Genomic DNA, 24,249 nt, shown 5'->3' on the forward strand with positions numbered 1-24,249 from the left:
TATTCTACAGTACGTATTTACGAGCGTAACAAAATTATAGCTTTTCAATTTTTCGGAATATCTTCCGGGCTAATATGGAGACAACACGGCGTCACAACCCAGAAGATCCCATGGACATTCACTGTGTGAAGTTGTGAAAGAAAAATAAGCCCTTCTCTGAAACGTGAAGAAAATAAATTATGCTTAAGGTTCCAACATTTTGGCTAAATCAGCAGCATAGTTCGTTTACAATTCAGCCTTTGCTAGTTGGTTTTTAACAAAATCCTTCCTTCCGAAATAAAATCATCCTTGCTCTGTAATATCTCAGGCTTACTTCGGCACGTGACAGTACTGACCTCTGCTCAGAAATGATGATTGCTAATTGTGGGCCGCTCCTAGAATCTGTGTGAGATGTGGGTCTGAGTCATGCGCGTTTTGAATCTACATCCGGACCATTCATATACCGCTAGACCTGAATAACAATTCCTCAAAGTGAAATTGCTTCGTTTCTGAACTTCAGAGTCGCTTCATGACAGCCACATTGACAGAACACATCCTTTTCTTTCGTGATATCAGAATATTACAAGGGTATATGGGATACTGGAACAGCACCATGCTGGAAGAAGCTAGTGGTCACTAACCATCACACTCTTTGCTTGTAAGTGAACCTGGTTTCCAGCTGACCAATGTGTGAGGTTACTAATTCAAAACTATGGTTAAGGAGAACACTGATAGGGTTCGAAGTAGGGTAGGTAACTGTGGGGAAGTGAGCCATGAGAGCACAGATGTCAAATACTGATTATACAATGAAGTTATTGAACGAGGTGGGATTGAAATTGAGTGGGACACATCAGCTTCTGGTCTATGCTGATGATGTAAATCTGTTGGGGGTAACATAAATATCATAAAGAGAAACCATAGCTCTAATTAATGCTAGAATGGAGGTGGGTCTAGAAGAAAATACAGGGAAAACTACGTATATGTTGATGTGTCATCACCCGGATTAAGGAAGAAATCTTGACATAACGATAGCTAATGGATCTGTGAGTTCAGATGTTTGGGAGTGACAGTAGCAGATCAAAATTTGATTCATGAGGAAATTAAGGGCAGATTGAATTCAGGTAATGCTTTCTACCATTCATTTCAGAACCTTTTGTCTTCTCGTATGCTGTCTAAAAATGTGAAGATTAAAATATACAAAACATTTTGCCTGTAATTTTGTTGGATGTGAAACTTGGTCACTGACACTAAGGGAGGGATGTAGACTGAGGGTGTTTGAGAACAGGTGTCTGAGGAGAATATTTGGGTCTAAGAGGGATGAATTATCAGGAGGCTAACTGAAGTTGGCATCATTGTAATACAGTTATGTGCAACACAAGCTAAAATTATATTTGCAAGACAGGCAGCATCATCTCACAGAGCAGATAGCTGAAAAGAAAAATTAATCAGCCAAAAAGTCACAAAACCCAAAAATTCAAATGAAATGACACATATTTTGAAGGAAATAAAAGCACTGAAATTTTTGGAAAACTAATGGAACTGAAAAAAGTATGTCAATTATGGGATTGTAAATTAAGTTGAAAAATTTGTATATTTCTGTCAGAAGAACAGTATTTTTAACTAAAAATATTAATACAGTGTATTCTTGTTTTAATGAACATAATTTACAGGATTCTTTCATTGAGATATTCGTTTATTTTTTAGTTGCCATGAATTTTATTTCTTCCTTTACAATGGATAACTCAGACTTAACGTACAGAATATTCTTGTTCTTCATAATTGCCTACTAAAACGTAATATTTTAATTGTATCTGGCCTCATGATACGTAAAACTAATCCTATATTTCATTTTAGATTAGTGATGTGTATGCCATATGAAAAGGAATAATAAAAATTATAGTACAAAATTTAATACTATATAAATGCAGTTACTCAGGACTTAAGTATAATGTAAAACATGAGTATGAAGATGACTGTATCCTTCGCAGGCAGCAGCGACCTCTGAAATGTTGGTAGACTTCTACCAGAGTACATGGCACTACAACCCAGAAGAGTCATCTTCATACTTGCCACTTTGAGAACCTCAAATCCTACTAAAATATCAGTAGTTCATATAAAACTATAAATTATGTTACTTTATAAAATAGTTAGTTTAAATATTTGTTTACACATGTAAATACAGAAATGGCAGGTATTATGTTACCTAAGATTAGATTCATGACTGAGGTCTAAAGCCATTGGTCCACATGATTCTATTCCTACCAGTTGATTCCTCCACAGATACAATTTTCTGGCTCATTCAAGTGCCTCATATTTATAGCGCTCTCTCTGCATAAAACATTCAAATTTGAGGATGCCATCCGCTTCACATATACGATGCAATGATTTCATACTACATTTCAGGGATATTTGCATCGTATGCATCTCAGCAGAATAGCTAGCAGCATGTTTTATGTAGTTGTAAGGACCATGTAAATTGATAATCATAATTTATGATCTTAGAATTTTTGGGGTTATGTTTTACCATAAGCACTTATTATTGTCTTGTAACTATATGTGCATAGTTAAGTCTTTTTCTCTCCATCACTACTATACTGAAAGATTGTAAGAAAACTGATGTGCATAATTTAATCCGTCTTATTCCGTAAATTTGATGTAGAATAGTCCAATCAAATTATTCTCCACTATTAATTGCACCATGAATCAATGCATCAATATTCTTCAAACACCATTTAAACCATAATACAAAAAACAATGTAAATACCTTATTTTAAAGATAAAATTACATATAACTTCTTTTTAAAGCAATTAATCCAAAGAAGTTCATTACTGTACTGGTAGTAAAGAAATGTAAAACCTTTACATTTCCTCTTATTTGAATACAACTTCCACAGTGGGGTTACACAGCAACAAATGAAGTGTTTAAAACATTTATATTTATAACATTTTGATAAATATCAGGAGTTACAAAATATAAAATTAAAATTAATGCACGAAGGTTCAACCAGTTTTAATGTCCATACCATTTTAAAGAATGATTAAAAAATTAATTCCAACTTTAATTAAATAACAATTTAAACATTTTTGCAGTTTTGAGTTGCAGCCACATTTTTGATGCCTTCAGAAAAATAAAGATACTGATTAGAACGACTGTGATGCTTGGCAACTCGTCATATATGCCAAGTAGTTTCATGTATCAGGAAAATGTATTTTCACTGCCTTCTTGCATCACATTTTGGATCCCTTACCACCCACACGCTACGTGAACACAAAAAGTGACAAAATGAATTAGCTATATATTGCACTCCTAGACAATAATATTGTATAGATATACACTTTATGCAGAGATTGTACAACATAATTTCTTAACTGCACCCATTTAACAATATCCCATTTCTCCGGTTCAGTCCCACATATTAATTTGATTTTATAGATCCTTAAAAAGAGAAACAGCCGCAATGATTACCTTTAATTTTTATGGTGTTTATGCACATTTCTTTCACTGCTGACAATCAATTTCAGTGTGGTAATCCTGTTTTTATGATCCAGAAAGAGTTCTATACCTATATAATTTGATACCTACCAACTTTAAGCCTACTTATTTCTAGGTGGTATAGGAGGCGGAAGATGCGATTCAGAACTCGAGACACACACATTCACATAATCAGGCAAGTCCGAATCATCACTTGGGGCAGGGCTCTTTGGATAATGAAGAGTATTAACTGTACTAATTTTTGTTTGGTACGAGCCCTCTTCTAATTTCACATCTGTCACAGTCTCTGCTTTAGGGGTGTTGGGAGATTCTATACCAACAACGTTGACATAATCTGGTTTAGAATCATCACCGACTGGACTGGGCTGCAGTTCTAGGTATTCACAGTCCCTGCTTTCGCTTGTGTCATACATTCTCCTCTTGCTGGCTGGGGACTTCAGGAACATGGCTTCAAACACAGAACCAGAGCAAGTTATATTTTGATCTCTTTAAAGTTAGTACCAATATTCAAATATGGATTTTTATTTTTAATACTGTAAGGAAGTATAGTATTTATCCAAATATCATGCACCCCTTAATAAGACGTTCATCAAAATTTGTATAGTTTTATAATTAGTACAGAACTCACCAGTTTGCATAAAAGAAATGGAGTCCCCACTATTAGGATCACCATTTGATGACCGAAGTTCTAATAAGTCCGGCCGAGGTGAAGGCCAAGGAGGGCGGTTCTAAGAAATAAAAATCTGAGCAATTATACATGACACATAGTAATAACATTTATTGATAATAAAATGTGTCCTGGGATAAATGTTTGTGTAATAATTAATTTGTATTTTAATTAATCACTGGAAATGGCATATTTTTGGTTTCTGCTCTATCTAACCTACAACCCTCACTTTTATAATGCAAAATTAAATTAAAAATAGGATTCAAAAACTCGTAAGTTGAATTAATGTCAATTTTTAACCAAGTGACATGGCCGATAGTCCCAAGGAGAATTTATTAATGTTGGTCACCATGAAAGCTTCAAATCACGTAATACCTCTATAGAAATATTAGAAGGTGCACATGACGGAGTAGTTTGCTGCAGAGTAGAACCAGCAGTGTAATGTGGAGAAGAAATCTTCCCAAGTGGTCTTGGGGCTGGAGGTATTTCGTAGTTCTGGATACCAAATTTAACGCCATTGCCACAGTTTCTTGCATCAGTTGGTGAAGAAAGCATCTAGCAGAAATAAAATAAGTGATGCTTTGTATTAAAATAAGAATGTCTCAAAAGCAGCACAAATAATACAAAGACAATTATTGAAAATATTCTACTTTTAATGTCATCTCGACATATTTGTGACGTACATAAGCAGAACCTGCTTCACTGACCCAACTAGTTCTCAGGTGGGTAAAGGATTAATGCATACCAATTTTCTTCTTTTTCCCGTAAAGGCTTAGGGCAGATGGACGAAAGACCCATATACCGTACCTTTCTGTCTTCGGGGTCAGAGTGTGTTCCAGAGTCGCCAAGGCTTGTACCACTGCAGGCACTGACTGTGCTCATGCGACCTGACGACGACGATGAACCTGTAACCAACCACAATAAAGGAAGATGCAAATTTCACGAGGCTGGGTCCCACTATGTTAAATACTTTATAATGAACATACAAAGACAAGTAAAAATAAATAATTTAAAATTATGAAGATTCTATCAACATAAACTTTCCTTTAATCAACTCAGTATATTTATTAGAGTTCTTTGTCAGAACTCAGCCCTGGAAGAATTATTAGTTACACCTTTATAAATTATTATTAGTTATATATATACTCTTCTAAATTATGAGAGATTCTAGTTTATCTCAATGGACACAACATGTGTCATAGAATTTCAGCTTGAAAACCTAGCCTTTGATAATTATTAGTTATTTATTTCCAAAGCTGACTTACTGGAAATACTGTGAAGGCTTAAACTGCTGGAAGGACGCTGACAGACTGGCATGGACTCAATGCTACTAGTCTTTGTTCCATCTCCCGGACAACTTGCTGAAGATTCCTTCGTTTCTGAAAGAAAAAGAATGTTAAATTTAATATGCTATACAAGAAGTGGGAACCAACAAAACATTTTCTATGAACACATGCCATCTGAATTTAATTACTCTTACTTTTGTCATACACTAATTCTGATTTTAAAATATGTATCAAATTGGAATTCTAACCTTTTGGCTTTCCTCTGAATAATTTGCGAATTCGGTCAAAAGGTGTGGGGCGTTTCATACTCTCCTTCATCCTCTGCTGAAGATGTTCATATTCCTCGCGCATATGATTCAGTTGTTCCTGTAAAGTACATGTTATCAGTTGCTTTCAGAGCTCCAGGAAACGACAACAAATTCCATTACAAACTTTCCAGTGTCTAATAGCGGTTCCATCGACACACATGAAAGTGCCCCAAACCTAGAAATTTTGTATGGATGAGACGAGTCTCATGAATAAATCATTCACTACATTTCAAGGAAGAGCAATCTAATTTAAATATTCACATAACACAACAACAAGAAAGCAAAGACACCTGAAGAATCACATAAAATAAAATATACGCCGTTAAATGGTTACATGATTACCTGTTTATCCTTAAAGGACTGTTTCACATCATTTCTATTTTGCCAATTCTCCACAAACCTCTCAACTTCAGCAATGCTGAATACATTGTTCTTGAAGTCATAAAGAATTTCTGCAAGTTCTTCTTGTGCACCATACTGGTGGTGAATTTGCTCGCGAGACTTCTTAGCCCCACCTACTGAATAGAACGATTGTCAAAGTAACATTTCAAAGAATAGTGGTAACTATTTGCACCACCTGCTTAAACAATAAATAATTCTGTTTTTTGCTGACAAAATGTACCTATTTCTGACATAATCCATCTGCTTCTTCGCAGGTTAGCACAGTTGTAGGACATGCGACTTTTATCGGGAAAAGCATCTGTTTCAGGTTTCAATTCTGGATAGGCGTTCAAGTCAAACATTCCAGTCCACAGTCAAATGAACTAGTAACATTTTCATCAAATTCCTATAACTGTGATGTTACCTACTAGCAAAGTCATGTATTGATCGCAACAGTGGTTTTTGTTAGACATGATTAGGGCATTTGACCCCTGTACTGTACGTCTGACAGCCAAACTTTAACTTGGAGGTGCAGCAATATGTATGGACAAAATTAACAATAATAAAATATATTAACCTTCATCATAGTGAAATAGGGGATTTAAATCCCTGTACTACACGGATGCTAGTGGGACTTAAACTCCAACTTCTGTGAGGGACAATGGAAGACTTTGTAACACCAACTTAACTAATTATTCACAAACACAGTTTCAGTGCCAAGAAGCACAAAGACTTGCCATAAACAGGAAGCTTCTCCTCTTCTAGAGTCAGGTGATCTAGGCCGTCAGACTTTGGCGAGGTACATACAGGAGAAGGCGATCTAACAGTTGTGGCAGGCGCTTCTGAGTTAACGGCCGCTGTGTTCAGACAACTGAGGCTGTTTCTAAATGATGAAGCTGGAGACTGGAAAAGTGGGGCTGCAAAATCAAGACAGATTCTTATCCCGTGTCTGTTCGGTCATAATAAATAAATAAAAATAAAAAAGAGAGAAAGGCATGCTTTGGGAAGCTACAAAAATAGCATTTCTTGTCTGTCAAGATCAGTCAGAAGTTACAGCCGCACTCGGCGTGCCATGTACACTGGACGGCAAGCATTGTATGATTATATGTCTGATAACATGGTGTCGGTTCATGTGGCATGAAGCAGGATTTGAGTTTCTCATGGCAGTGAGTATGAAGATGGCCGTCTTCTGGGTTGTAGCACCACTTAAACTTCTACATTGGAGCTAAAACCCAGAAGACGGCCATCTTCACGTAGTATGACAATTTTAATATGCAGCTGTAGGTATAATATCCTAATTTGATGACAAACCTGGAGGGTGCATTTCCATGTACCCCATTTCATTTCCAGGAGGACAATATGGCCGTGCGGTGGGTGGCACCTGGTAGTGATCCATGAGGACACGTGCAGCGGGAGGAACCTGGTAGGTTTCACTAAGTGGACGAGGTTGGTGATACTCTATGTCATTAAACCCTGGAAAAAGAGAATTATGTAATTGCTGTTTATATATTGCACCTATTTTCTAAAACAGAACTTATTGTCTGTCGATATAACACCCATGCAAATGTAGGGATATATTATCAAAGATTGAATGTCAGAGGTAAAATATAACGAAAGCAACTGCTTTATGCTTACCTGAGGACTTTGCCTTTCCCTCACTCATGATCTTCATGTAGCTGTACATACTGGTGAATTCAGTCATTTGCTGCCCGGTTGGGGGAACAGGAGACAAACAAACACACGTTATTGCAGATCAATATTTCAGTAGCCATATGCAAGCATCACATATTAATTATTAAAGTAAAACACCCAAGACAGAAACAGGTGGAGAGGCTCGGCTGTCAGATGACCTACATAAAGTGGAAATGTGTCAGAATGAAGAAGCAGACCATGTAGAAAAAAGCATTTCACCATGTGAACTTCTGAGGTAGGAGTGACGATAGCGTCATGTACTGCAGGGTCTTGAAATTTTGAATGATAATAAATTTTTATTTAAAAATATGCCAGTTCGCCGAAGTTCGTAAGTTCTGATGCGAGAATTTAGCAACTAACCACGTGTCTGTTAAGTCAAGTCAGTCTATACCGCAAAAAGATAAATGGTGATGTGAAAAAATAGTTACCATGTATCCCCGGAGTGCATTTGCCAATTTGCTATGGCCAGCTGCTTCAGCCATTTCTGCTGGTGTCAACTCGCACGCATTTCGAATTTCACAGGCATGCTCGCCACCCGGACATTCCAAGAGTTGCCAGGCCAATTTTTCCAGTCCATTTCTTGCTGCAAAGTGCAGCAGCGTTGGATACTCTTCTGGGCCTAAGAGGCAGACAATTTAAATTGTTTTAAGAAAAAAAAATCACAATGAAACAGAAGTTATGCTATCAGTAGTCAGGAATATGTAGCATGAGACATGACTTAATTTACGCTACTATCCTGAAATTTTCCTGGAGGGACTGAGGAAAACTACAAAAGATCTCAGTCATGACAGTCAGTCTCTAGACTGAGAATTGAAACTGGGACCTTCAGTAATATAAATCAGGAAGACTAACCATTTTGCTGTAATGGCATGCGATGTACTCACTAGTATGCGTCCTGTGATGGTGTGGATGTCCTGTCACATGTAAGAGGTTGAAGTGTGGAGGTAAATTACGCTGGAATGCTAATACTAGGAAGTTGTCCAGATGTTCGCGATCACCCGGGCTAAAGCCCAGTGTCTGCAAAAACGGTGCGCAGGATATAAGACATCTGTACTGAATTTTGTTACGAGACGCAAGAAATATCTGAGTAACACGTAAATAAAAGTTGTATCTACCCGAGCATTTCCCGTCATGTCCTAAAAGAATACGATAAACACATACCTGACACATGAACTCCAGAGGATTGTCACAGGACCGTAAAATCTGGTCAAGTTCTCGCATGCGACTCTCACATTTCACTTGCCGGTGACCAAGAGCTTGACCGTTCTTCTCCACGTGCACACTCACTAACATGGACACTTCCAAGCAACTTTCTGAAACATTGAAATAATGCGATACTAATTACGGTTCTAGAATGCGATACTGTGACACTGCTTCGTATTATTGTTCTATAATGTTTATCGTTGGTTTGCTCATTCAATATTTTAGATTAAATTTTTAAGACTAAAATCTATACCAAAAACTTCTTCACTGTAATGAGGCTGATTCTCATGAAATGCCACAGAAGACAAACCACACTTCGTAATATACAAACAAATGAAGCTTCACAGGTAAACAGTGGCTTAAAATAACAAAAGCACTGGTGTAATTATGCAAATATTCCGTACCTGGCATTTGGAAGTGCAACGTATAGGGATTTCGTCGCTTCACAGATGACACTTCCAAATGTTCGCCGTTCTTGTCCACTGTTATTTTAAGTTTATCTTCCTTTTCTATAGGCTCATTTAAGAGTACAATTACTTTATGCTGCCCCTGAAAAGTAACAGTCCATTGGTTTATTACATTCATTACACCGCGTAATGCTCAGAAGTAAGAGAACTTTCTGATTTACGAATAATAATACAAGTTTTGTATTTTCCCCAAATCTGTGAAAGTACAGATTACGCACATCACGAGCATCTAGCTCACCTCTTTTACTTTCTTAGGTATCACCGAGAAAAGAGCTCTGTCAGTGCGTAACGTCTGCTGGCGCCAAACGCGTGCCATCATATCCAGTGCTTCCTGCAGGAACTTGCTCACGAACGATTCGTCTTGGTCTTTTACAGGAATGTGATGCCACTGTTGGTATGATATGAGTGCTGCCAACAAACAAATTAAAAGTCATTTATTTAAATAGCACATGGCTCCAAATGTCCTGTTTTTGTTCCGTTTATTTCCGCGCGTTGCTTCCGATATAACTTGTTAGGCACACGACAAAGCACAACATTCAATTCCAGTGCATAATAAATCGAGGCAGAAACCAGCAGTTGTTTAATCTAAGGTAATGCGTTCTTCAACTGCTTGAACTTTGATTAATGGGTTCAAATCCCATTCAGTTGAGAAAGAGAACTTATGAAACGCCAAAACCCTGTTCAAAAATCCTACCAAATATATTTTCATAATCTGTTTTAAACTGAAGAAAAGGCCAAACATATTTAATAATGTTTATTGCATTTTCTATTGTTATTTCTGCGACGGTCTTAATTGACGCGATACTGCAAATTGTAAAACATGATATCAAATTAGACTGAACATAAATCACCCTAAATTACATAATTTAATTGACTGATCTGTTACAATCCTAAATAAAAGATTCTTTTATGTCATTATCATTAACAATTATTCTATTTAGTTTCAAGCATTTCCTAATTCAAGAAAGTTGCTGAAATATGGATACAGGAGACCAGATTTTGAGTCCTGTGTTTGATCAACTTTCCGCCAGCTACCTGCTCGATGCTGTTCTGTCACTGTAGACTCGTCCACCCCCAGCAGCATGGCCAACACTCTGTCTGGCTGCAGCAGGCGACCCAGAGTCGTGGCTGGTCCTGGGTTCTCGTAAATATGATGCAGAAATTGTGGGCAGATGATCACAATCTGCAGTTTTACGTGCGTCATCTTTTCTTCTATAGCAAGGGGCACCACTTGGGGACCAACTACATCCTCCAAACTCACACACATCATCCTGTAACATTAGCAACAGTACAGGGCAAGTTTAATTTGATTCATATATATACAGCGGCCTTTACCTGCAATTGAACCCATTCAGGCGAACTCTAACCCTCAATTTTAATAAATACTTTGGTAACTGAAGCCAGTGTGGTTAAGTAAGCCAATATCCGAAGCATCAGAGAGTTTATTAACTTCGTAAGAAATACGACTCTAAGGACGAAAAAGAATTAACGCTTTTGAATGCAGTGGCACTTAAGGCCAAGAGAGGATTAATTCAACACGTAATATTCTACTGAAGCAGATGCAGCCACTTACTTGAAGGGCGGTCTTTTGCGTGTTTTGTTGATCTGATCGAAGCAAACTTTGAGGTAGTCGACCCAGGAAGCAGCCGCCTGGCTCTGATTGCTCGATACTATCAGGATGTCATCCATGTCAGCGGCTCGACTACCTGAAAGAAGACACAAAATTAACTGATTACTTAGCTTATCTGTTGCACAAGAAATCATGACAAATGTTCCACACTAATTGTTACAGTGTTTCCATAATTATATTTTCATGGTAAGTTCAGAGTCAAAGGTTGAGCACACATTGCATGCATTAAAAAATGGGAATACTCTTCCCGCAAAACCAAGTTACAAAAATGTCCCTTTTTCATTCAGGAGTCTACCTGCTTCCTGTCATGGACAGGACATCTGTCAACCTGACAGACATTTCATGAAAACTGTTTACCTATAAATGTTTCTGCATGTTGCATTCTTTCGGATGCTCTAAACAATATTTCATGTACCTACATCATTTTCCGTGTCACATCCTGCCCATATCATCGCCTTTATAACTTACAGCTTGAACATTACCAAACTAAGAATAGAAATTGTGCAATTCCCCATTGTTAGTTACAGTGCGTTCACTGATAAAGTTGAAGATAGCTGCCACTTCCGGTAGGAACTGCAGCAAAAGCAGAAGATAATTTTGTAGTCTTCCAAGGAAACCTCGTAGCTCTTGGCGTCAGGCAGCTCCAGCTGGTAGCCGGAAAGTGAAGGTTGCGTTCAACTTTATCAGTGTATAATTTTCTCCATTCTCCTATCATTACCTGTACCGCGTATCCAAATTATTTCTTCAACAGAACTTTATTACGCAACGTCATATCGTGCACCACAGAAACGTCGAGATTCACAGAACATTCTTATGTTTTCATCTGCAACGCCAGAAACCCCACAATTAAAAAAAGAAAAATCCGTCCTAATAGAACTTTCGTAAGATTGAGTAGCCACTGAAATAAAGCCACATTAGCAACGCTCCAAAGGCGAGCTGGCGTTGCGTGGTCCTTTAAATGAATTTTATGAGTGTGTGCGTCATGTGTGTAGAGGAGGGGGGTATTTTTCGTGTATGAGCATGCCTAAAACGAACAACTGCTTTACCAATCAGAGAGTCACAGTCTGCACTTAGTGATGGGGTATCCCATGTCTCTGACTCAGCTAAAAGTACTGCAAGCCTTGAACTATTCAGAAACAAAAGATCTCGTCAAATTAAGAACACGAGTTAAACGAAAGTTATTTCATGTTAAATATGAGATACGGTTAAACGCATTTCATATCGTGGGACAAAATTGATGTCAGTGGAATTGGCAAGTGGGATTACAGGAGTGTTAATGATTCCCGACACTTAATCCGTGTCGAGACCATCGGATCGTATTTGTGATGTCCCAGACGCGTTCGGGGATCGGAAAGCGGAAATCCTAATAACATTTTTGTGGTCTTCCATGGTCCCTTCGTTCAAATGCAGTTTTAGAGCAATTCTAAAATTGTCAACTTTAATCTTAACACCAAAATATTCGATGAAACATACGACTTTGAAATTAGTTAACACCTACATTGGAGTACGCCTGAATCTCTTTCTGGATGTACAAATGGCAAATAATCTTCGCATAACTGCAAGTTATAAACTTACCATATGTAGCGCCACCGAATGTGAGTCACTGAACAGAGGGTCATAGGTCATTGAAGAATGACGGCCAGCTGGAATTACATTTAATTGGAATAAAAAAAACTTGGCGCTAAAACATCGCTTCTTCTGGACACAGGCGTAAACGAACCTTCAATCAAAACAGCCTGGCAAAAACTTCTCACGTTTTAAACATTCTTCTATATGAATTTCAATCTGTTCTTGTGGATGACTTATATTAACAAACTAGTCCGAGTTCTTGAACTGATGATACTTAGCATTGCGGTCTCACGATCAGCGGTTTGAATCTCGGCAAGGAGACTGGCCATATAACCTCAGACCTTCGTGATTTTCTTCAACTCTTAAGAGTAATATTGAGGCATGATACATTGGAATACGTCTCGATAATTTCAACCTACAGCCTTTCAATTTCATCGTTCACAATCCTCCAAATCATTCCATCTGTAGGCCTATAATCATTACAGTTAATTAACCCTCTAAAATTAACGAGCAATTTTAAATGATATCGATACATAATTTGACGAACGATTTTGGCACTGGACTCGGGACGATGTTCATTCCTTTTAAATTCGTATTTCTGTAATTTCCGTTTTGCTGGCGCAGAGATTAGATTGGACTCTAGGGGGTGAGTCATCGTGTGCTTCCCCCTATCTTCAGAGGGCGATTAAGAGGCGAACAACAATGGCTAATAAATCTTTCGGAAATGTATGAAGACATTCTACGACGACAGTAACAAATCAAAATTATGTCTTCATTCATCCACGTTCAATTCCAGGAATGCTTACACGATACCACTCAGTTCAGAATCCTTTTCTTGCCGTCTCCTAACCAAGAAGTCAGCTTTCGTCCTAACGGAGGAGCAAAGGAACAAGGTTGTTTGAGGAATACATGGATGAGAACATCTTGAATCAAAACGAGGCAAGGATCATGGTTCGTAATAACATTTAACAATATTTGGGTGATAAAATCGAGGAGGCTGAGATGGGCGAGATATGTGGCACGCACAGAAGGAAATGGATGAGGAGGGAGGTGTGAAGGGATGCAGAAGGAAGAGGGGAAGATGGAAGACAAAAGGAGGGGTGAGAAGATGGAACTCTGATGAAGGGGACAGAGTTGCTTCCCGAAACGTCGGTTGCCCGAGAAGATTATATAGACAAGCATACATTTTAATCGGAAAACCTTAAGGTATGAGATCATTTCGTTCAGCTATTTGTAGATGGGAGGACATCGGCGTCTCAACCCAGAAGATCACGTGACATCAGATTTTTTTAAAAACGAATTTACTTCCAATGCACTTAGCAGTTCTCGCTGCCCGACCTTCATGTCTCGGCTCCTAGTCCCCTGCAAAAACACTCCGTTTCGGACCACACACTTCAACTGTGCCATCTCCAACTACCAGTGCTTAAGTTAATATAATGTCCGGGTATGTGCCATATATTTGCACCAAGAGCAGTCTTATCTCTCGCGAACAGTAGTCATGTTTGTAGTTTGCTTATGATACGCCTGTATGTCTGGATAAGCCTGCTTAACGGAAGACGATAAATCACAGGAATCACTGGAAAAAATGAATCGATGACAATGGCAGGTAATCGGAATGCGAGCTATTAATAGAACGAATAAGTGTCCCGATTACCAGACCCAAATGGGACTGAAGGGCGGTCGGATAATCGAAAATGTCGGATAATACGGAAGGCTAATGAGAATAATTGGGATAAACATCAACTCCGTCTATAACTCAATTCAAGAAATTATTAAATTTATTAAATTACGAATAAATACAATACCACCATAAGAACAAAAATAGTATTTGACATAACGTACATTTATAAATGAAAGAGTCAATTTTTTAAACTAATATCGAATTTATACGGAGTTAAGTGAAGTATAAACTTCTAGACCGTCAACTAAAACGGTTAGAGGCAATGAACCTAGCATTTCGTAACAGCCTTTCTTTCACACTGTAACCGCGTGACAATCTAAAGGCTTTTTCTTCACTCGCCACTGACAACACAGATGAACTGGTTTTGATCTGTATCGTCAGTAAAACGCCTAGACGAATCAGTATCAACAACAATTGAGGTTATGTCGGACAGAGGATAAGGCGCCAACAATGAAGCAGGTAGACGTACGAATGCAGTAGGCTACAAACGGCTAATTTTTATATTTTATCTTGGAATAAGAAACGTGTTAAGCCCACATAATTTTTGTGCAACTCTTCTTCTGGACTTTGGCCACCGCCTAAAATAACCTCATTCGAGATCTGAGGGTAACTCAACCACGGCGTTCAAAAGATAGAAGATATTTTATAATTGACAACAATGGTTACACGGTGGTCTAGCGGTTAGAACGCTGGCCTTGTAATCCTGGGGTCTCGGGTTCGATTCCCGGCGGTGCCCGAATTTATAACTTGTGTTGGGCAAGGCCGTGGTCTAGGCAACACGGAGTTTTCCTCCAGGGGCTTCCCCGGTTTCTCCGTGGCATTCCAACAATTACTCCATTCACACACAGAAGAAGGCAATGGCAAACCACTTCTGGATCATCTGCCAAGAACGTATATGAACAGGTCCCAGTCCGAGAAAAGGATGGAAGGATCCTGTTCATATGGACCTGTCGTCAGACAGAACACTACAAATAAAAAAAAATAATTCGTTAACTCTGATCATTAATACATAATTCTTACAATGCTGGAAAAAATGTAAAAATCCTGAAGTAAAATTCCGTTCTGTGATCGTACTGAACAAGAAACAAAGACACAATACGACGTTTCGTTTGAATTTCTTTTAGCACGGGCTTTGAATACAGATCCACAGATTCCCGGCTAGAATTCCGTTTAAACACGAACATGCTCTGTGGATGACTAATTATAATTTATGGATACTAAATTAGTGGAGTCAAATACACTTGCATGTTTGTGAGTTAAAATCTAACTGCTCAACTACGATTAATGAACGTGAATCTACTGGAGCTACTTAAGCAATTATCTTCATATATCATTCGGGGGGGGGGGGGTTGATAAAAGTGACGCCTTTCCGTCAGACCCATGATACACGTGTTTCACTTTTACTGTGTTTTTATGCAAATCAGGCATTACCAACTGGTGACCCCGTGGACCGACATTAGTAAACAAACAAAAAATTATTATGTTTACGTTGGCCAAACTGGTGCAGTATTGGTGGAAAACTGAAGATATAATTCATTAAATGACTTAATAACAGCATCGATAAAAATTATTTTGGCCTCCCACCCTCCTTAACAAGTACACTTCGCCTACTGGCTTTTGTGAACACGGTAATGAGCTTCTGACTTACATGTAAGGCAAGGGGGGCTACATTTCTTGACGTGCTAAGCGTACAGCTTCAGTAAGGGATTGTTTATGCCTATTTATTTATGGTACGTGATTTCACTTGCTGATGGCTGTAAAGTTGAGCGTGCGTCGTGAAATAGCACGTTACTTGGTGCTTCATCTATTTATACGCCTTCAAGGAACAGCGAATTACAGTTTATTGATAATGTTATAATATTTCCAACAAAGTTTGATTTTGAACATGACTAAACTGTAGCAAATCAAGTTATGACCTCATTAAAAATATATTTAGAAATTGTTTCCAAGAGATTCAAGCTGACTTCAGATATCAACGTGAGCTGTTCTGTGTTTACTATGTAGCATTTGGTTTGCCAGCGTCGCAGGTGCTGAGAAGCCAGTGTAATTACTTAAGTACGTGCAAAAGTCGTAATAAATATCTCAGTAAAAAGTATTTACGAACTGCACTAACTCCATGGGGCAGAAGCCAATAATAATAATAATCCGAATGTTCCTTACACTGTGATAACAGGGGCAGAAAAAACCTCTTACGTCCGTAAACCTTCTACTAAACATGGCTCAGCACCCCAGAAGGAAATTATCTACTGGATACAACGGGTTCAGTACATGCCCAATGTGGTTATCAGCTGTGTTGAAGCTCAAAGTTCAGCTAACATAAAAAAGTTGAACATCATCACGGCGGTTGCATCCATTTTAAAATTGTAATTTGGTGACCCTGAGAAATAAATCGTGAGTCATGTGGAAACATGTATAGACAGATCATAAACAACATACACAATTCGTATTGAGCATTTTCTAAGTTAAAATTACAAACTAGGCAGAGATGCGATATTTAAGGTTATGTAAAGATATGGATCATGAAACTGTCCTGCAAAGTCACTGAATCGTTGAGGCGAAAAGGTCATAAGTCCTTATATTCAAATTCCAGGGCCTATTAGATTATAATTATTATAATTTCTTTCCTGTTTAATACCCAGAAAACTGAATTGGGAATTTGAAAACTGCTCTCCCACTTCCTTTATCCAGAACGTGGCATGATTGTCAAGTTCTTCCGCAGTTACCATCGGAAGTAAGAAAACTAGCCAACGGCTGTGAAAAACAGTGACTCACTCACTGACCGTAAAAAACGGGTACGATTCTAAAATCGTGACGTGTACAGTGGTAAGAGGTCACGTGGTGGTTACGCGTAATTATGCTGAGCTAACCCACAGGTACATGGGCGTCATAACGAAGACGGAAGTTCACAACGTGCCATAGCCAAGACGGTTAATGGTCGGCTTCATATGGAATTTGTGTTGGGCGAAACCGGAAGTGAACAAGTTTTTCTCAGTCTTTCGATTTTTTCCGTCAATACTTGGTACACATTTACTCAAGTATCATCTGAGTATGGTCAATGGACCAGACAGGCCGCAGCTACACAGAGATATAATCTTAACCCACCGTAACACAAAAAAAAAGGAAAAAAAGAGAAAAGAACTATCTAACTAGATGGCTTATGTAACCCGAAGGTTCATCACCTAATCAAAGAAGCAGAACTTCAAAACAAAATCTGATAAGGTTGACGGACACAGCACCAAACAAAGTATGTTGCGTCGTGTTTGGCTTTCATATAAGATCGAATCTTTTCGGCACAACATTCTTAGAGACGACGTTCTTCTGGCTTTAGCTGCAGTGTAGAAAAAAAGGTAGATACCAACGTTCCATCTGAAGACGGAGATGGCATGGTTTGTTCCGAAACGGTCCGGAAAATCTCAAACTCTTAAAAATGTTTTGTGGCACCAACGTTGTTTTAGATTCCACATTAAAATAAATAAATAGAAGTTAAGTCTTTTTAACTATTACCTACATGAAGCGAAACGTCTCTGCTACCTCAAGTTCACACGCCCGACATTTCGTTATTATTTATTGGAGAAAACTAAAAATGGTTAGTTTGGATTAATACCAAATAGTATCAAATTTAGACCAGTTATACCAAAGTTTAAAAATAAACACGCGCAGTATAATGATAACACAAGCCTACGTCTTGCTCTTAAGGAAGTAGGCTAGAACATTTTTAAACAAACTTTAATTCAATATTAGTGATTTACATACCTTCACCACGAAAGCTGCAGCTCATAACTGCTGGAGTAATCCTTAAAAATCGTTAGTATAATCACACACACGAATCAGATGACAATTACTGTCATTTTATATTTGATTACACACTTATAAAAGTGCGTACGAGGAACACGTAATTTCACACATCAGTCGTAAGGATATTGTGTCCCGTATAACTGGACAACTTCTTTCGTAACAATATCAGAACTCTGTGCTTGCTCTGTGACGATCATTAATTAACTGGTCCCTTGACCACGCTGATAGGAGAAACTCGTTCCAAGGCAATGACGTCCTTCTGCTCACGAAGGAGGGTCGCGTTTCCTTCACCGGAGTCTACCCATGTCAGCGAAACCACAGATCCACAACTTTCTTAAAAAAACTGCAAAAGCCGTTTTTTGTCTCTGCAGAAATTAACATCTGTTAAATGATTACGTTTCAGAACTTTTAGCAGTGGAACGTACGAAGACTCTTTGCCAGAAGTAACTGTCCAAATTCTTCCTAGGTTTATGAGCGATTTCATTCGTTTGACTATTAGTTTCAACAGGGTGTTTGACAAATCAGTGCATTATTTATTCGTGGTTCGTTCAGATCATGAAACACGTTCGCCCATTATTATTATTATTATTAAAACTATAAAATCATCAGTATAAGAGATCTTCAATACGTTATTAACACGGAATTGTGTTTTAAAAATGGCTTACTCTTTGAATAACACAGCTAGATAATTTTGGAGCACATACTTTTTTTTCCCCTGGGAACTTCACATGGTTGGAAAACTGTAAATACGATAAGATTTAAGCGAAAATTCTTTCTACGAAGAAAATTAAGTAATATTGAAAGCACTGTGGTCACGCTGTCGCACAAATGCAGATGTTGCTTCACACAAAAGTCACATTACCGCGGCTTTAAGCCAGTCTCCTGCTGGGAGGTTCCGCGTTCGAAGTCTGAGGACGATTCCAAACGCGAACACGGATGGAACTACGAACAGAACCGGCGGCCGGTCGTGCAGGAAGGAAGTTCGACCTCTGATAACACTGCACGTCTAAGCGCTCTCTGACGAAACTACGGAATGGGCTGGTATCACAGCTTGCCGTCTTGGTATTCTGGTTGGAAAACGTCGAGGAAAAAAGACGTATTGCTTTTCTTACGCGGAAACAGGATGTCAGATAAATTTGCTGTAAAAATGTCAAATGCACTGAATCGGTTCAGAATAGAGACTAATACGATGATGAACCTCGCGGTTTCCAAGAAATCAGAGAATGTATTGACAGAGAGATTTCACTATTATGTTGCATCCGACCATATCTTGGTTTATCTACCGTCCGTGTTGATAAAACGCAGTACTTGCCTGAGCTCTTGCTCAAAACATTACAGAACAGAGAAAAAATTACCTCGTCTCGCGTTAAAGGAAACGAATTCGGAAGCTGTGTGAAAGTATCGGGTATTTATTTTCGAAAATGTTTGGAATCATCAACTTTCGCAATCAGAAGTCGTTGAAAGAATCGATATGTGGCTGCAGAGTAGTGGTTTTCAACCGATGTGCCGCGACACACTTGGCGAGGTGACACGGGACATATTTTCCCCAGCACACCTCTATTGCCGAGTACCTCGCCGGCGTTCCATCTGAGCTTCAGTCATAATTGGGTAGTAACGCGTGCTGGTCGAGCCATCTGTCGGGAGACAACAATCTCGCGACGTTTTCACGTGACGCATTTAAGTTGCTTATTTTTAAAAAAATCCCCTCAGTAGTTTGCGAAGTGAAAATGCACACATCCACGAATTTCCCATTACGCACTTCGTACAAACACACAAAATTATTAACGTTCTCCTTCTTATTAACGACAGTGGTATGAGTAAATATGTCTAGCAAATGTCTACGCTGAATTATAGAACACAGTAGTGCTGTGTGATTAAATATGTGGAGTTCTCGTCCTATAATTTGTCTTTTGTCAAATGTTCCTCATTGTCTGCGTTCTGTGAGATAAGAGACACAACTGAAGGACGGAGTCTGTAAACATTAGATACTTTGGCAAAGCAGATAATTTTAGAATGTTGACATTTACTCATATCAGTGATAAGAGGCGGATTTTTATAAGTACGATACCTCCGCAAACAAGCTTGATATTTTAATAAACCAAATTAAAAGATGTATAATAAATAACCTTCTAGGAGCAAATGTTTTTTAGAGCTAGTAACATACATAGCATAACATTACGGGCGAAGATCAAAGTATGCAAAGAAGTTAGCTTATATTTGAATAAGATTCAACCCGACACGGTGGGATGTACCTTTATTGCTCAAGCAAATGTTAAAGTTGGCCGATTACAGTTTATTCTTCCTTGTTGTCGTGAAACATAACCTCTTCTGTTCCTAAAGAACACCGGAGTGAAATACGTTAAAGTTCTTTCCAGAATCAGTTCGTTTATTTACATCGTATATCCTACATTCTATGACCATTCATACAACTTAATAATTAAATGTAATTAACCTTAGAAGCTAATAATCGCTCAGCAAAAACTGGTTCGCCATGCGCTTTCCCACAGTTCGTCAAGCAACTGAAAATGTTTGGGAAAGTGAGCCACTCGAAGCGTCTAACGTCAGACCCTGGGCCACGGTTTGGGATTAGCACTTTCTTTCGGACCTGACAGTATAGGAAGTTTCACCTTAAGACGGGAGCAGGGACAGCTCCCAAAACGTAATGGTGTCGTTTCAGAATACAGAGTGTGCAAAAATTAGCTTAATAACTTTACCCGCGAATAAAACCTTTTTCAAAAAACATGAACACGCTGTATGAACGGTGGAACAAGTTCAAAAGAACAACAATATTAAAAGCAACTCTGAATTTTGTCCACGATATGTATTTATGGGCTCCGTATTGTATTCTTTGCTGCAGGAACTAACCCTTTTTAAAAATTATTTAGAAACGCTTCGGCTTCAGAGGATTAAATCTTCTTTATTTGCCCTAAAGGACATTCGCCATGTTTCTCACAAAGCGTGTCTGTGGACTTACTTGTATGGCTGATATTCTAACGACTAAATGGAGCCGGATACTTGAAAACGTCAAACCTCCCACTAGCAGAATCACGAAAGTCTTGCTAACGTCAACGTGAGTCAAGATTTCCCTAGAAACAACGAGGAAGGTTTTCCCCCCCTCTTCCTTACATACGCTTACGCCGACTTAATGGAGTAAAAAGTAATTAATTGCTTTGACCTCTGGATAAAGGTCCTTTCCAACAGTTGGGCACGTCTAACATCTCCTTGACGAATGTCTAATACATTTCGTCTAATGTCTAACATCTCGACTAATCTCTAACATCTTTCGTCTGATATGAATTATCTTCTCCAGTAATATCTAACATTTTCTAGACTAGTATCAAAATATCTCTTCGACTGGGTGTCCAAGTCTCCATTCCTTCTATGGTCTAACGCAGTAGTTCACAAACTTTTTCTGGCGCCTACATTGAGACACGTAAAATACTTCACGCACTATCGAACATTTAAAACAATGAGCTCAATTGTGCTTACTCAGTGGGAAGGACGGGCCTTCATGTTTCGAGACTACGTGAATCACCACTGGGTGGATCGTTGATGAAGCAAATCACAAGCCTTTTCCAAGTCGAAGGAGATTACTTTGATGCAATCGCCTTTGTCGCACAAAACTTTTTTTTCTCGCACAAACACTTTGTGCCAGAAAATAGTAATACGGTGATGGTTAGTCGTGATGAGAATTAAGATATATTCGCTTCCAAGACAAATCGAAAAAAAAATCAGGAAATGTCTAAATGTGATTAAATGTTTGTGTTACAATTTTGCTTATGACTCAAAATGTCTCCTTTGTTTAAAATGTCACTGCTTTAGATTTTAGTACCGATTATACCCATTCGAAATTGTTCAGTGCAGTGTAAAATGTCGCCTGCAAACAGAATCCTATGCTCAAATTTTAGTGCATAGTAAATCCACTAGCACCCGCATCTGTAATAGTGCCTTTGGCTACCCAAAATTTTAATGGGTATTTAGACACAGTAATAATAAGAATTTTTAATTAAACTTGAAGACTTAATTTGAACGGAATTAACTCTGAATAGCTCCTCTAATCAGTGCTAAAATATCTTTTCATACGAAACAACGATTACAGTATCGGAAACGTCTGCGTATTAGGCCTACATCGAATGTCTACAAAAATACAGGATGCTGTAACTGCATAGGGGTTCATTGTAAAGATAAATGAATCAAGGACACCAATGTGTTAACTAACTCATGAAATTACAATAACCCTCCATGAAAGACCATTTAACTTCCAAGGGACCCTAAGACTTATCGCGGTACAGTACAGGAACAAAGATTTTGTTTCTGAATATGCCCTGGCCTTGCAGATGGCGTGCTAACCAAGAATTCAAAAGGTCCCAGGTTCATGTAAAGAAAATCAGTATAATATCATTAAACAATTTGGCTGTCGGTACATGGACTGGATTAATCTGGCTCAATACAGAGAGGCCAGTGGCGGGCTCTTGTGTGCATGATGATAATAAAACCCTTCGGTTCAATAAAAAGTGTCGAATTTTGTGACCAGCTGAGAAACTGTCTACAAAGAGGAGTGTGTTGCATGTAGTTAGTTTATTTACTTATTTGCAGTTAATTTAATCTGCCCGTTTCTTTGACTTTCCTGGCCTTTATATCCATCGAAACATTTATTTTGTGGATTCCTTATTCAAACTGCATTCCAGGCAAAGTGCCGACGGTAGAAGGGCCTGTGTCACCAAGAAATGTAGGGCCTCCTGAAGATGGCGGTTTGCTGGACGGCCAAGCGACTCAGCCTTGACTTAATCGCCGCAAGAATGCTGCACGTCACACTCAGAGACGTGAAGACTTTGCTGATGACAAACAAAACAATAGGGCAAGATTATCTCCCTCAAAAGAAAAAAAGCTCCTCTCATCAGAATTCACACACCGTAGAATAAGCCTACATAAACGAAGTTTCTCGCAGAAGATGGCAGCTCACTCGCAACAAACTGATACTTCAGGTTATCACAGCGGTGAGTCTAAAGAGGGCAGGCCGTCTTCTGGGTTGTTGCGCCGTGTAGTATGATAGAAACTTACCGACGTTTCAGAAGTGCTTACACCCTTCATCATCATCATCATCATCAGGGAGTTTAGAAAACATCTCTAAAATATCGCCCAGTTTCTACAAGATTACACAGCACAACATCCCATAAAAGACAGCCAACTCAATCCACAGTTACATTGGTCCGAAAACTAAAATTAAATTCGCCCTAAAATTTTAAATAGACTCCGAAAAATAAAATAAGTTTAAACGCTGTTTTATGGACTTTGCCCCAAGATCGCGTACTGACGCATCTCCCTAACGCGTTTCAATATGATCCTGTGACTGTCTGGCTCACAACAAATGCGTGTGAAGCAGTGTGTGAACTCAAGCAGAAAAGAGAAAACAGGGCTCCAAGACATTAAAACTTTCACGAAAAAAATGCGTGCTCATGTTTTCTTATTACCAGTCACTACGTAAGCAGTGCCGATGTCGGTAAAGAAAAACTACGCAACGTTTATCAAAACGATGTTGCATATTTTAGATGCCCCCCCCCCCCCCCATCCATTTACTGATATACCAAAACGACCCCCTGATACTACAATAAACAAGCAGCTTCACAAGTGACGAAAAGAAGAAACTACAAGGAGAAATTAATTACTTAAAATTTAGATTTTGTTATATATTCGTTCCCAGGTTTGGATTATTTCAAAATTCCTGAGAGGAAACTCCCATTTGGGAAGACTTTGGCATCATAAGCTGTAATGTAACGTGAACATATACATATACAGGCGCCCGTATTGAAAACAGGATTCGAACCCACGACCCTAGCTTTCTCCAGATTAGGACGTGACATAAAGACATTGGTTACAGAGTGACTTCAATCATAAAATGTTCCGCCTTCCAGAACTCCACCAGCGACAACCTCAATCCGAAATATTTCATTATCTAAACGCATTTAAAATGCTGGACTGTTTCCAATTCGTTCAGGCAGATGGCACTTCATTAAATTAAGCTGGACGCGTCTCAGTCGTCACTTGTTCTTCATCGCGAAAAAGTAGTATTAAGATAACGTGTCTTGTTCACACGCGAG

At 38.6% G+C, this 24,249-nt stretch overlaps 1 protein-coding gene and 1 long non-coding RNA gene across 7 annotated transcripts in view; one reads left to right on the forward strand and one right to left on the reverse strand.

Annotated features, from left to right (window-relative positions):
- LOC110828859 (uncharacterized) lies at nucleotides 1-5,157 on the forward strand. The gene is made up of 3 exons (XR_002542781.2): nucleotides 1-637; nucleotides 3,588-3,965; nucleotides 4,910-5,157. It is a non-coding gene; the product is annotated as an uncharacterized LOC110828859 (long non-coding RNA).
- Nucleotides 1,672-24,249, reverse strand: part of stumps (DBB domain-containing protein stumps) — a 61,652-nt gene continuing 39,074 nt past the window's right edge. For 3 of the 6 annotated variants that reach the window (XM_087344075.1, XM_022061907.2, XM_022061914.2), the window contains 17 exons: nucleotides 11,050-11,182; nucleotides 10,512-10,747; nucleotides 9,715-9,884; nucleotides 9,414-9,558; nucleotides 8,968-9,119; nucleotides 8,691-8,823; nucleotides 8,235-8,425; nucleotides 7,750-7,819; nucleotides 7,426-7,587; nucleotides 6,852-7,031; nucleotides 6,076-6,248; nucleotides 5,674-5,791; nucleotides 5,405-5,518; nucleotides 4,947-5,044; nucleotides 4,515-4,694; nucleotides 4,101-4,200; nucleotides 1,672-3,920 (listed from right to left, as the gene is read on the reverse strand). In XM_087344075.1, coding sequence (XP_087200201.1) covers nucleotides 3,574-3,920; nucleotides 4,101-4,200; nucleotides 4,515-4,694; nucleotides 4,947-5,044; nucleotides 5,405-5,518; nucleotides 5,674-5,791; nucleotides 6,076-6,248; nucleotides 6,852-7,031; nucleotides 7,426-7,587; nucleotides 7,750-7,819; nucleotides 8,235-8,425; nucleotides 8,691-8,823; nucleotides 8,968-9,119; nucleotides 9,414-9,558; nucleotides 9,715-9,884; nucleotides 10,512-10,747; nucleotides 11,050-11,182 — 2,702 coding nt within the window. In that variant the 3' untranslated portion in view covers nucleotides 1,672-3,573. Of the gene's footprint in view, nucleotides 3,921-4,100; nucleotides 4,216-4,514; nucleotides 4,695-4,946; nucleotides 5,045-5,404; nucleotides 5,519-5,673; nucleotides 5,792-6,075; nucleotides 6,249-6,851; nucleotides 7,032-7,425; nucleotides 7,588-7,749; nucleotides 7,820-8,234; nucleotides 8,426-8,690; nucleotides 8,824-8,967; nucleotides 9,120-9,413; nucleotides 9,559-9,714; nucleotides 9,885-10,511; nucleotides 10,748-11,049; nucleotides 11,183-11,824; nucleotides 11,930-18,109; nucleotides 19,286-24,249 lie in introns of those variants that run through there. The other 3 variants (XM_022061933.2, XM_022061941.2, XM_087344076.1) reach the window with 3 other exon arrangements.

The sequence above is a fragment of the Zootermopsis nevadensis genome, unplaced genomic scaffold (assembly GCF_977971745.1).
Source record: "Zootermopsis nevadensis isolate Lab colony 2312 unplaced genomic scaffold, Znev_1.0 Znev_ptg000007l, whole genome shotgun sequence".
Classification (NCBI taxonomy): domain Eukaryota; kingdom Metazoa; phylum Arthropoda; class Insecta; order Blattodea; family Termopsidae; genus Zootermopsis; species Zootermopsis nevadensis.